General features: G+C 40.3%; 1 protein-coding gene across 1 annotated transcript in view; it reads left to right on the top strand.

Moving 5' to 3' along the window:
- The first annotated feature begins 214 nt into the window (after positions 1 to 214).
- Positions 215 to 14,718, top strand: part of abhd17c (abhydrolase domain containing 17C, depalmitoylase) — a 32,107-nt gene continuing 17,603 nt past the window's right edge. The window contains exon 1 of the mRNA XM_076729423.1: positions 215 to 1,086. Within this exon, the coding sequence (XP_076585538.1) occupies positions 602 to 1,086 (485 nt within the window). The 5' untranslated portion in view covers positions 215 to 601. The remainder of the gene's footprint in view (positions 1,087 to 14,718) is intronic.

Raw genomic sequence — 14,718 nt, 5'->3', positions numbered from 1 at the left:
ATCTATCTATCTATCTATTTATCTATCTATCTATCTATCTATCTATGTGCAGAATTAAGGAAAAATAAATATAAATACATTACAAAAATAAAACTATGGTCCAAAATGCAATTAATTTATCAAAACAAACAATGAATTAAATAAACTTACATTGGAAAAAAAAAAACTAAACAAACGAAACAAAAAGCCAAACCGGATATCCGCTTCTACCGGAAAACCGGCTTCTCTCCGTTTTAAAGAAATGGCCGTTCTCTCTCTTACAATGCACTAGCAACAAACCTTGATGCACAGCAAGTAATGTGTTTAAAGGGTGGAAATGTCCCGCTAAGACTAGTCGCCGTACTGTTTTGTGCTGCAAAATAATATGAATTTAAAAGTACGTTTTAGTTAATATCTAATCTACATGAGGTCTGAGATTTGTAGTTAGCTAAAATACCTGCCAGCCGGCTAGCGTGTTAGCTGCAGAGCCGAGAGTGCGAGCCACCTGTCATTGAATACTGCTCGTTAAAGTCTGCTAATGGGAAATAAATAGGACCTCAAGACAGAAGAGACCTGTGTTTTTGGTTTGGTAGCAGTTAATTAACCGGTGTCCCGCGCCTAAATGCCCGAACAAGGTCCCAGGATGAATGGCTTTTCTCTTGGCGAACTGTGCTGGCTGTTCTGTTGTCCGCCCTGTCCCAGTCGCATCGCGGCCAAACTAGCTTTCCTCCCCCCGGAGCCCACGTACTCGGTGCACACCGATGCCAACGGGGTAACTAGCCTACATTTAACCGAACGGGCAGACTGGCAGTATTCCCAGCGAGAGCTGGATGCGGTGGAAGTTTTTAGTACCAGAAGCAGTCGGGGTAACCGCGTTGGATGCATGTTTGTGCGTTGCGCCCCGAACAGTCGGTACACGCTGCTGTTCTCCCACGGTAACGCCGTGGATCTTGGACAGATGTGTAGTTTTTACATCGGCCTCGGCTCCAGGATCAACTGCAATGTGTTTTCCTACGATTACTCAGGCTACGGAGTCAGCACTGGCAAGCCCTCTGAGAAGAACTTGTATGCGGACATCGAGGCGGCCTGGCAGGTCCTGAGGAACAAGTGAGTATGAACCGTCAGTGTTGTGGATCACGAAAATTGTCCTCAGATCTTTGGTGTTCATGTCACAAGATAGCCCTGATACATAAAGGTACTGATGGAGATGTACACCAAAATTGAAAAAAACTCTGTTCCTCATCTTAAATCTCTGACAGAGCCCATTAAACCATCTAAATACATGGTTCCCTCCCTCCTCCGAACATAAATCACTAATTATACATAGCTGCACTCAGAAGCTGTCACCTATATGAAGGCAGTGGTAATGTGATAAATTGTTTTAAAATGTAAACAATTCAGTATCAGTGACAAGAACTTCAAAAAGCACTGTTTCAGAGAAGTAACAGAGGTCACACAGCGAGCATAGTTTCTGTGCTGGAACACTGCCAGACCTACTTTCTGTGAAATTATTTCAGTTAATGTATTTTTATTTGCATACTGCACATATGTTTTTAACAAGAAACAAGCTGAGCCATAAAACAAAGTGCAGAACCAACAATTAATACATCCCAATTTGGGGCCTGCATCCTTCAAAGTCAGAACACGGCATTTAAGAAAATCTGATGATTCAACCTGATTCTGATTCATGGTGTCACGATTCATTTCAGAAATTATCTTTGATTCAAAACGATTCTCAACTAAATGCATTGAAAAGGGGCCTCCTTTTCCACTGAGAGAAGTGTGCAGGGATAGAGGAATCATATTCACCAATTGGACATCCCTGCCCAATCTAATGTAATTTTGAATAAAAGTAATAACCCATGGTGCAGAGCGTCTGTTTATTATTAAGAGTGTAAAATGATTAACCCTTGTAAAGAAAAACGATATGTCGATATGCCAAGAGCAGGGCAGCTGATGGCTGACATTAAATGCCATTTAATTTTTACTTGGTGAAAGCGATGTTGTGAGCAGAGTTTCCAACTGGTGCTGGTCCACATGTCCTCGATTTCAGTGTTGTGAATGATGTTGCCTTACATGTAAAAGCATGATCCCAATCTCTCCCACGCAGTGAGGCATACAGCTGATCAATGAAACACTGCTGTCAGAATCATACTTGGTATAGGCAGATGTCTAAATTGAGACCCACCTCAGCTCCACTCATGCTCCACCTCTGGCTCAATTTTGCATTAGTCGGGAGTTTGGTGGAATGAGGCACTGCCAAGGTGGTGATGGCTGGAGTCGTCATCACTGAGCTTCACAGTGACTTTGTTTCTTTTCCTAAATTTTATTCACATTTCTTGTTCAGATGCTGGGTTTTAAGCTTGCTTTGCTCTGTTACGTCACAGGAAAAACAAGTCCAATAGGGACTGCTGCTCCACCCGGGCGCCTCCTTTGATGTGACTGACAGTCATTAGTGTTGACAGGAGATGACTTCTTGTGTTGGATACTGCAGGACTATTGCAGGCGAAACGTCAGGTATAGAGGCTAATATTTTTAAGCACTGGCATCATGGCGCACCAAGCTCTAAATTTGGTGGCCAAAGTATATTTTGGTGGTCCAAATGTAAACGTATGTATGACTTACGACTTATATGTCTTAAAACAGCCTTCGTCCACTGTGACACTTCAGTGTCAAAATCTATAGTTGCTTATTTGAACTGAAAACTCAAGTTCTTTGTAAACATTTGGTACATATATTCTGATATCAACTCTCAGTTCAGAATCCCCTGTTTTGAGGAATGAAGAACACAGACATCAGTCAGTATCAGTCATTCATCCTGTCCTCCTCCCTCTGCTGATGTGAATCACTGCCTGCAGGACTGCTGGCAGAGGGAGGAAGGCCTGGTTTGTCTCAGCCAGTAGCTAATTTTACAAGAATTAGCAAATTTTTTAGGTACGTGGCAAACAAAGCTAAACAGTTAGAATGCATCCAGATAGCTTTTGTTTTTTTCACCAGGGTCTGAGCTGTGCTTGTGTAATATGTAGAGCTCCTGATTGGAAGCTTATCAATACTCCAGTCTTTAATAATTTACCTCTGGGGCCTGTTTAATACCTTGTTTTGGTTCCATTCCTCTGCCTCATACACACTCTCTCTTGCTCCCTCCCACACCTCCACCCTCTGATAGCACTGTGCCTGAATCAGTTATGTCTGCAATAACAAAAAGCAGCATACCCACAGTACATGCTTCTAACTTTAGCCTTTTTTGTCAAATTATGTTTTGATTTGGTGTTTCATTATATGTTGCTTTTTAGTTGCTTTTGTTGCCCTGACATTCTGGTAGCAAAGCAGCAACTGTTGACTGTTTAGGTACAAAGTTGAACTTAAAGGCATGGATGAATCTGGATGTTTGTCGAACTGTGTAATGTGTTGTTGGCGGAAGCTCAGGGTATCTCACTGAGAGATGCAGTCCTGTTTATTTGTTCAAAATCAGTGGTTATTCCAGACCTGCCAACCTGGAAGCATTTTGCCTAACAGGTATGCATTTTGATATCAAGAACTCTGCCATGATTTGTGACTGTAAAATATGCAAAACACTAGCCTTCTGAAAACTCAAAGAAGACGTGTTGGACCAATCATAGCACCAGAGTCGTTCTGCTGCCTTCACCCAAATATCATGCGGGGATGATCATGATTGGCAAATGCATCATGTCATTTCAAGAGACTGCAACATTGATTTTATCCCTCTCATTTCCACTCTCCTACTCTGGCTGGCTGGTTCCTCAGGAGAGGACAGTTCTTTACCTTTGCTAAGGTAAATGGACCAGGGGGATGTGGAAATTGTGAATTGAGTTGAATTAACGCAGACATGCCAACCAAGAGAAAGTATTTAAAGTTAGTTTGCCAGCTACCTTGCTTGTTTACCAGGCATCAGCCACCAAGGAGCCACAAGTAATAATGTCTAGTTACAAATGCTTAGATTCCCAGATACTTTGGCTGCATTTACACAGGCCTGTATAATGTGTGCTTATATAATTGAATGTAATTCACTTGTGTGAGCACACATATCATATGATGAGATATCAATCATTCAACAAATAATGTTAAACAAGTGTACAAAACAGTTTTCTTCTGTATATGTATTGAATAACTTGCTGCTGTTGATATGGCAGTAAGTGGGAGAATGACCATGTGCAAAGCAAAGTGATATGAAAGCATGTGTACCAAGTGCTACACTGTCGTGGCACTCAAAATATTTTCCCAAGGTTGGCAGTCGTGACTACATAGTGTGTGACACACAGATGGTGAGTCCTTGTCAGGGGACACACAGTGTAGCGTGGACAGCAATGTAGAGCTGGAAGCCTGGTGGAGCCTTTGAGAGAGAGTTACTGTGTGGGGACCTGTGTTGTGGCTGTAGTGCAGAAAATATTGTAGAGTTCCTTTTCAGGGATAGCTGTAAACGTGTTCATGGATTAAAGATCCAAAGTGCATCAATTGTTTTATACAAGAAATGACTGCCGAGTACATGTCCATATACTGTTTTTTACAGTGTTTTTTTTTTTTTATGGATTTCATGCTCATTGTTGACATTCTGACCCCATTTATACGTAATCACTTCATGCCTCTTAGCCAGATTGGAAGCTATCTGATCTCAAAAACGCCAAGTGTAAATGCATCCAAGAAGCTTTTAAGGCAGATAGAAATCTTATCACTCCAAACATTCCCAGAGGTGGTTTGACACACATTCAAAACATTGAAAAGGTGTAAATGCATCCCTTCTTTGCAAGATACATCTTTACCCCTCCAGTAGTTTACAGTGTTTTCCCTAGGTTAACAGCTTTTGGGGCATGGATTGGTAGGGAACAGCTGCAGGAGAGCTGTGCTCTGGCCAGGACTAGCTTCCTAGAGAGAGGAGAGAAAGTAGGGTGAATGGAAGTCACGTAATGGTTCACACACTGAGCTGAAATGAAGTGAGTGCACATAAATGAGGTAAATAGCATGTTTGAGATTGGATCCCTGAAACTGGTTTGTTCAAATATTGACCACTACAGGGTTCCGGTCAAGGAACACAGTCATCAGTAGGACAAGGTACCCTTTAGCGCATGTGTGAGACGCACCAGGTTTTCAGTTGACCTTAGTGAGTAAAACCATCTGCAGCAATGTTAGATGCTCAGAGCCAGGTGATGTAGTATGAAAGAAGTTGAAAGCCTGGTGTGTGTCGCACAGACCCTAAAGGGTACCTTTGTTCATCTGTATGAAACACAGAGGGGCAGGACAAAGCGTTGGGAATGAGACCAGGCTTCCCAGCTGTAGCTGGGCTGATGTATCATTGGAAGCATTGAATTATAAAAGGTCAGAAAAAAATGACAAATACCAATCACAATTTCCTGTCAAATCAAAAATCCATAGATCTTCAGTTTACAACGACATAAAGCAGTAATTCTGTACGTTAGTGAAGCTCAAACCAGAGACTGATAAATGACTTAAAATGATTGATTCTTAATTAACTTTTTATTATGCTTAATGCAAGGTAATGTTGTGTGTTTTTTTTTTTTTTTCAAAAGACCACAATGTAGGGGATTTATGTAGTTTGCATACTGCTGAAAATTTGTTTCAAATCTATTAAAAGTCTGTAACAAAAATAGAATATGCTGCTTTTTTGAGTTACCTCTGTTTGCTCTTCTCTCGGACGTTGCAAGTATGAGGCGTTAAGATGCTCATCACTCTAACAACTGCTGTGGGCGAATAGCGTTTATTTTATTGATTGAATACTTCTTAAGTTAAAACAGATTTAATGAGAGGATCAGTGTTATTGTCCTATTGTTATTGTCACATTGATGTTATACTTTGGGCCAAAGACTGATCATTACTTAATGTGAAATTAAGCAGGCTGCTAGATTTGTCAGTCTGAACGTGCCTCAGCTTAATGTTCCATTTGACAGATAGTCTAAATGCCACTGAAAGGAAACTAAAGCGTCTCTGCCCACCTAGCATTAAAATGAAACACTTTGTTGTTCCTTAACCCTTTGGAAAGCAACTTGCCCAAGCATAACGCAGCGTTGATCATTAGGCTTTCCTTGGAGGAGCGAAGCACCTGAGGAGGAGGTTTATGTTTATTCAATATCTTTTTAATTACATTTTGTGGAAAATCATTAAGATTATGGCCTTAAACAGCAATTTTGTTTCATAGTGATAGTCCTATTGCTCAGCCTTCAGGGGCTCTACTGAACTGGAGCAGCTAGAAAGACTTTGAAGATAAAGATTTGTTTGCTCAAAGATCAGCTGGCCTAACATTTCGATAATTGCTGAATGAGTTTATTGTACTTGTTATTCCTCTTTGAAATTACTTTTCCCCCCATAAGGCTTCAAAGCACTGGTTCTCAAACTTTTCTGTCATGCCTTCTTCGGAGGCTGAAAAAGTTCACACACCCCACCATTCATATCAATAATTAACAGTGTTAGGGGAAGCAACTAATAATGTAGAATCCAGAAGTAATTTTAGTAAAATAAAGGTCAGCACAATAGCATGACCAAAATCTTGTTCACTTTCCTGACAGAAATCATATTCACTCTGCTTAGTTTAATTCCATATTTTCCCCCTGGTCATCCTGACCCTGCTGTGGCTCCATCTGTTCCCCCATCCATCCTTGCGTTGTAATGTGCAGTCGTGCCCCCATACCCTCTACAATTTCTTCATGGCCACCTTTTACCTGTTCACAGAATATCACCGTAGGGTTGAAAGAAATTTGAATTTTTGTTGCAATCATGAAATAAGGGAGTGTATCTTAAAATGACTTACAGAAGTGGATTTACATACAATAACCACTATGTGCTATAATGCTGATTCACATTGTTCACATTCATCTTGATCACCCCTAGCCCATTTAAAGACTTTATTTTAAAATCTTTTTGATTTAAAATATGATTACAATTAATATAATGACTTGTTCACAGAATGTTGTGGAAAAGTTAATCATTCAGGTTACATTTTTAATAAAATCAATTCTGTTTTTCAAATCACTAACTGCTAATATTTAATTGTATACTGTTTTGTTGTCATGCAAATAGTTATCATTTGTTATTGCTCCATTGGTTTTGGCTTGGGTGCCCTACATTTTGGCCGCAATGCTCCCAAAAACCCCCTCTGCTGCGTGCCTTGTCGGTATGTGTTGCTGTTGCTGCCGCATGTTAAATGTACTGGACAGACATGTCACATGGTCACATGGTACACTGGCTGTTGTAATTATATAATATACTTTGGGTTTTCTGCCAACTCCTTCTGGAAGCTAATAAACACATCTGTTTTTTAAATCTTTTTGTTTCTTAAGATATGTTCCCTTACATTGCCAACAGAATGAAAGGAAGCTGAATCATGTTTCAAGTGGAGCATTCCTTTTATTTTTGAAATGCCACGATACAATATTACCACCATAGAAAACAAAGAAATCCTGTGATCAAAAGTTTAGGTCATATGACCCACCCCTGCCCTCAGTTAGCACAGGCTTTACAGTTTCAGTGTCAGTCAAAAATTTTATTAAATGTAAAACAGGTTGTTAGTATTATATTACAGAGTACATTAGACGTGAGGGTTTGAAATTGGCAACCCCCACCAGCCAAATGTGGCTGGATTTCTAACACTTCAGCAGTGTTCAAGTCCAGAGAAGAGAAGCTGCTTGAGGACAAAACCTTTCAACTTCCCCATGTAGTGGTTCAAAGTTCAAGTCACAGGAAATGACATGCTATTTGCATTTCCCACATTTTAGATTATTATGACCAGGGTACACCTTTGGTTCATGGTCAAAATAATAGAGCATACCAACATGTTTGATTCATTTTGACCTATGAATGAATGATTTTCATAGATCAGGGGATAGGATTTGATAGGATTGTTCAAAAAAGAACATATTTAAGACCAGAATGAGACCTGATATAAAGGAATCTTTTGTAACAGCCCCCAGGAGGCTGTGAGTCAGCTGTGAGGAGCTGGGGTTTTTTTTAGAGAGTCTTTTGTGGAAAGAGGCAAGTTGAGGAGTGAGTCATGCATGCTGTAGTCTGGGCTGTTCGTTACCCGTTATTCAGGTTAACAAATTGGCCAGAAGAGATGGATCCTAATGTCCAGGTGGATGGAATGGGAGTCCCAAGCCTTGAACACTGTAAGATATCTCTGAAGGGTTCAAATTCGATGATCTCAGTGTTCTTTCTCTTTATGGCCTTAATGCCACTTCTTTCAAGCAGTTTTCTGTGTCCTATACACCACACAACCCCAGTAAATGTTTTTTTGTGTGTCCAAATCTGCTCTTGCAGTTCCAGTCCTGGCCAAAGGTGTCAAACTCTTTCTCGTATTTCTTGTTTATTGGTAATATATGTATTTTTCCCTGACAGTTCGCGTTAGGTTATGGTTACGGTTTGGCAAGTAGTGGATGTGGTTAGGGTAAGTCTCTAGGAATTAAATGTCACTATATGAAATTTCCCCAAAAGTGATTTATGTAAGTGTGTGTGCGTGTGTGTGCTTGCGTTCGTCTGTGCGTGAGTGTGTGGGAACGCTGTGAGGGTCAGAGAATTAAAATAAAAATAATGAAAAAATTTAAATGGGGAAATGTGTATAAGTTGTTTTTCACTTTTTTTGGTTACTGTTACATGTACACACAAAAGTGTGAATCCAAAATGGTGGCTCGTAAAAAAATATTAAGTGAATGGTAGAAAAAGTGCATTTCTAACAATAGTGGGGGCTTACCTGAGTATGAACTGCTTCAGTCCATTACTGTTCTCACTAGACATGCTGCCACTTGGAGTCCTCTTTCGAGAGCACAATGTATGTTTCCATAGTTATGCAGATGACACACAACTGTACATCTCTCCCGAACCAGGATATGCTGCAGACCATAGACTCCATTCCTAACTGTCTTTTGGCAATTAATTCATGGATGAGCAATCATTTCTTGAAGTTAAATGAGAACAAACAAAATTGCATTTCCAGCTGCCATTTACCTTGTTTTTCATGAATGATACTGAGAATCCAAATAATTCCAGCTCTTGATGAGCATCCCATAGAGCATCTTTGATGATACAGTATGTGAGGCTTACTCTTCCTTCTATTTTGGGAGCAATGATGAGCTGTTGGCTGTGTTTTGCTAGGGATTGTATTTTCAGGCAGGGTTGTTAAAAATCAATTTGCACTGGGCTTCACGTCTCAGAGTATGGATGTTGTTTTCATCCTTCATAACGTTACCTCTGGCAATCCACCTGAATGCCTCAGGCGTTGGTGTGGGCCTTCCCACCACAGAGGCCTATTTACTCATCCTAATCAAAAGTGATTTGTACTGCTGGTTGTCACTTTTCTTCTAAAGCCCTTTCATATAACACCCCGCGAGGCTTTATTGAAGTAGCATGATCCAAGCTGCAAAACACAGTTCTTTTTTTTTATCAGTGCTTATCAGAAAACAAGTGCCGTTATGTCTGCTGAATTCTCACCTAAAATAACTTGGCTCTTTATTTCATCTTTGTTGAAAAGGCTCTTGTGTTTCCTGTGTCCTCCCAGAGAGACAGGCCTACCACCTTGTTCCTGTTCAACTACTCTTGAGGCTTTTTCTATCAATATCAACAAAGTGTTGTTTACTGGAAAACAAAGGACCTGCCAAAACATTCAGAGTTGAGCTCCTGTTTGTTTCTGTTTTTGGAATGTGATTGGTGAGAGTTGCCTGTTTTGAGACAAGGCTTGAAAACAAACATTTTTATGATGAAGGAAACGTTTCTGTCTGCAACATCAGGACTGTTTGGCAGAGGGGATTATTCCACAAAATGCATGTGATCCATTGCCTTAATGACTTGCCACGTCTTTAGTTTCAAATGCACTTTATCTCCTGTGCGTGTACGTACCTCTTCCAATAACACGCTGTGTCTCACAAGGGCTGACCTGCAAGCTGCATTTTGAACTTGAGAAAACTTAATACTGTACTGCTATTTTCATTCTACCTTGGCACTAACTTCAAGGTTTTCATGCCAGAGGTTTCCATGGAATTTCAACTCAGTATGTTTGAACAGGCAATTTCATACTGACCTGAGTTTGCATATGAAAATATTGTTCTTCTCTTTCTGTCTTTTCTCTCTCTGTATGTCTGTTTCTTTGGAAGTAGCTTTCCACTCGCAGTCTCAGTTGCTTGGATTGTCAAGTCACTAAAGTGAAAACAATAAACTTTACTAACTTTCTGTTTCACTTAATTCCAAATGATGCTATGCCATTATCCTAAAGAAAAAAAAGGCCACGATTCCATCTCATCTAACTGGTTTGCTTCCTGGACTATTTAACCAGATCCACAGCCTCTGTTTTTACACTGAAAAGAAGTGGGGGTCCATTTAGCTCCTAATTTGAAGTTACAGCCCTGTTAAAGCTTTATACATGGCCATTTGGCCTTCCTCTCTCAGACCAGGACCAAGTGACTGTAGTGTCATGCCATTTGTTTGACACAAGCACAAGAACATCATCTATATTAAACTGATTGAATAATAAAATATCTGTTTTTCTGACCATGAACCGAAGGTGTACGCTGTTCAAACATACAAATTTAAACACTGTCATTTATTGTGAGATGAACCTTGAACCACTGCGAGGGATGTTGAAATAGGTTCAACTTTATGCAAGGGATGCATGATTAGGTAGTAATACATTAATCTATTACTAATTGGACATACACCTGATTTGTCTTTTTTTTTTTCTCTATCATATTTTTTCCTTGAAGTATCTATGGTGTGAACATGTGCACATATAGGCAAAAATGTGGTGCTGCATGATCAAGACAGCATTCTAAAAAGACTGTTGGCCGGAATATTTTTTGTTTCTGTCAGATATTCTGTTGAATAGTAGGCAGTGTTTTTAAATCTGCTGGTAAAATGTGTAAAAGTGTTTATTTAACCTCATTTAATCTCCCGGCTCATGAAATGTATTTTGCCACCACAGAGGAAGTAAATTAAAAATGAAAAGTCTAAAGTGTTTATCGGCATCTTTACTGCAGAAAAAGTCCAGGATCATCCGTCACAAAACAAAACAAACAAATATCAAATGTAGTTGGGAGATTTGCCAATAAAGGTGTCATTCTCTCAAACATGTATAATATTTTGGAACAGCTCTCCAAGCTTTTGCCTGCCCTGACCAGCACCCAACTTTGAATAGATTTGGTTGTTGGTCAGATCATTAGTCCAGTAACAGAGTTTCAGGTTAGGATTTGGTTCCAGGGCATTGCGGATGCAGGACATGTACGGGTTTCTGAAACCTGACCTGCGCAGGCCTCTCTATGGGAGATAAATGGCACATTTTTTAAGTTGTTTTAAAATGTTTACAATATTCTTATTTTTTCACATAGGATGAATACTCATGTCAAGTTATTATATGTTTGATGTAGGTCTACTCTGTTTTGGAAGTACATAGCATGGGACGCAGACAGAAGTACATAGTTACCACTTCACTCAACTATGTAAGAAAAACTGAATGAAAAAATAACTCTTGTTGTGTATATAGTGATAATGTGGGGAAAAAAAACAAAAAAACTGCCAAATGGAATATGTAGATTTCCAGCTCAGCACAAGCACAACAGCTGCATTCAGGCTAATGAGAGGCAAGAGAGAATCCTTATGTTTGACCGAGGCCAGCTGTACATCTGTATGAACAGTGTTTAAATCTGGCTCTGGATCAACCTGAGTCATCTTTTTAAGTGTGAGCACCTTAACCACCAACCATCTGACTTCCTCTCTTCTGGAATAAATAGCTGACACTTGGCTTTGCATAATATTGTTTTAGCCCTGTCCATTCAGGGCCAATAATAATAGTTGAAGGTGCTCACTCTCTTCAGCTGGCCAAAATGAGCTTAATCTGTATAGTGTTTGCCCTGAACCTCCTTCAAAAAACATGTTATATATGATATTATAGAGTTTGTATAATATTAATGTATTAATTGTATAATGGTAGTATATTTATTGTAATTTCACACAATAGTACACACTATAACCTACAACTTACATATAGTATAATATTAATTCCAGGTGGACTGAACAGCAGTTAAAGAAATACAAAACCAACATTTATAATTTTTGGAGGTTTTGTTCCTTCGTTAAATCCTTGTGCAAGAAAAATTGTCTGCAACAGTGGTTTGTCTCTGAATTTGTGAATGCCAAGTGCTAACTTGTCGATAATCATAACCATTCATGCATAACAATGACTTCAACTTTTCAGAAGAACCTCTGGCCTAAGGGACCCTTTGATCAGACCTGTGAGGCAGTTTCTAAATACATAAAAACAATAGCTTTTTTTTTTTCAGTGATAATGAAAATAACATAAAATACTAGACCTACACATTCTTTGGAGTGGTCCCTGAATGCATCACACACTAGCGGCTGATATCATGTTAATGCATCATGGCACCTGTGTCGCGGAGTGTTGCACTTTCCAACACAAATGGACAGTGATAGTTGCAGTGATGGAAAAGGCTAATCTCAAGCATCATTACAGGTCTGAAAACATGCCGAACTGGACGCGGGTGAAAGGACAAATGTGCTTGGATAACATTCACACTTTACAGCGGAGTTTGGGTACCCAACAAGCAGCTTTCACAAGACGACATTCTGACAAAGCCGGTATTATGCAGGCAAGTTTTGTGGTTAGCGAGGTCATAGCTAAGAAGTTGGAACCTCATTCAGAAGAATAATTTGTGAATGAGTGCCTTATGCTGCTGAGGTGCTGCTAGCACCAGATAAAGTAACATTGTTCCAGACTGTCAGATTGTCTGGAATAACCCCCCCGCCAAGTGAACGCCCCTCCTCTCCCCCATTGCATCTGCATAATAAGCTTCTCAGATGCTGCCCAATCACCAGTTGTTGTTATGTGAGATAAAGGCCTGAATCAAGATTTTGATTGTGCACCCTTACTGGCTTAACTACTACATTCTCATATATAAATGACATGTCTGTAATAATTGTAGTGGTGTCATAAGACTACGAAGTCTTTCATACCACAACTGCCACTGACTCTCCATCTAATTGATGCCAGAGTTTGATGCCCAGTTATGGCTATAATCATCCACAAAGTTGTGTAGTAAGTCCCTAGTCCTAACAGTTTGCTGTAAATACATAAATGCAAGATGCAGTGTCCAGTCCAGTGTTTTGTTAGTTATTTGGAAGCCAGGGGGTACTTGGCCCATCCTTGTCTGGGGTCATAAGCTGCAATCAGACTGCTTAGTTCAGTTGCCGCTTATCAGAGGCAGACTTTGTCTATGCCAACAGATTAGTCACACCCAAGCTGTTATCTGAAGAGCTCTTATGATGGCATCACTTCATAGGATGCATGCAACCCAGAACCTCTTGTCCAAATCCTTTGTCATGGTTGTCTTTAAGCAAGGGTCTAATCCTTCATGCATGTGTGTTGTGGCAGAGGGCTGCTGGATGTTTCTGCTTGGCCCCTCTCTCTGCATTCCCAGCACCGTCAGGAGATGGGACGGTTTGCTTATAGCTTCCTTCCCACATTGTAAGTTCTGGCAAGGGAGCATGCCATCCCAGTTCTCCGTCTCTCCCTGACAGGCCTGTTTTCTGTCAGTACTGCCTTTCACCCAGCAGTATTTCAGAGGAGAAGCTGGCAAAAGCCCCCCCACTATCCGGTCGTATATCAGATGGTTCTCTAGTGTCCACCACCCAGTGCACACCTGAAACCAGGCATCCCCTTGGTCTCTATAAGGTTTTTCCACATGCTCTCTAAAGAATTCAGATGTAGTCCCCTTCCACATTTTGATTCAGTATATTGCTGCTAAACCCTCACCACAGATCTACAAATATCCAGATAGAATATGAGTATGGTCAGTGGCATGTCTTCCAATAGAGCATGGACTGATACACCAGTTCAGTTGGAATCTACAGAACTTTCCTTGTCAACATGTGGTTTCACTGAGCAATGGATGTATATGATTAATAAATTTACACTAAACATTTAGTGATTTTATTAGCTCTTATATTCATAAATAGTGCAGTTGTCTTTGACAAAATAATCTTAATCAAGGGCCAAATTAAGAAGTGATGACATTTTATATCCAAAAGGCCAAAGGTCAACTTCACTGTGACAAAATGTTTTGCAGAAACACTTTTCCCGCCATTCTTGCCAATAGCCAGCACCATAACTCAGGAACAGAAGGGCAGGTTGTGACCATAGTTCACATTTGGTCACATACTAAATTGGTGACACTGCTCTTGGGTGTCCACTTTGAAACTGTGCTGATTGTATAGCTCTTCTGTTCTGGCACGTTCTTGCAGGTGGAACCCTTGTGAACTTTGGTTCTGCATTGCATCCATCAATCTACATACTGTGTGGCCAGCATACTGCTATGTGCACCAGACTGGGACCTCTGTACCATGACAGTTAGGCATGAATACATGAACCATTACAGCCCAATACACTCACTTAGTGCTTGTTAAAGTCTGCCAAGGGTCAGTCGAGTTGAGTACATGCTCACCCTGTTGACCAAGCTGGCCTCTGTCTACTCTCCCTCTCTGTCGTCTTGGATGAGACAAACACATTACTTTGAGGTATCAAGAAAAATTTGCCTTTAAGGCCTTGGCTTGCTTCAGACGAGTTGCTTGTCTCATTGTCTAATCGTGTGTGTTCCATGTTCAGGCTGACTTCCCATCACTTTTCTGTGTAGCGAGTGTGCAGCACAGTGAAAGCAGTCAAAGCAAGACTGACCAAAACTGCACACGGTGTCCCCATTGTGCATTAATTATGTGTGG

This window comes from Chaetodon auriga, chromosome 1, assembly GCF_051107435.1.
Source record: "Chaetodon auriga isolate fChaAug3 chromosome 1, fChaAug3.hap1, whole genome shotgun sequence".
Lineage (NCBI taxonomy): Eukaryota > Metazoa > Chordata > Actinopteri > Chaetodontiformes > Chaetodontidae > Chaetodon > Chaetodon auriga.
Note: the sequence above shows the minus strand (reverse complement) of the source record. Positions and strands in the feature narration are given on the sequence as shown.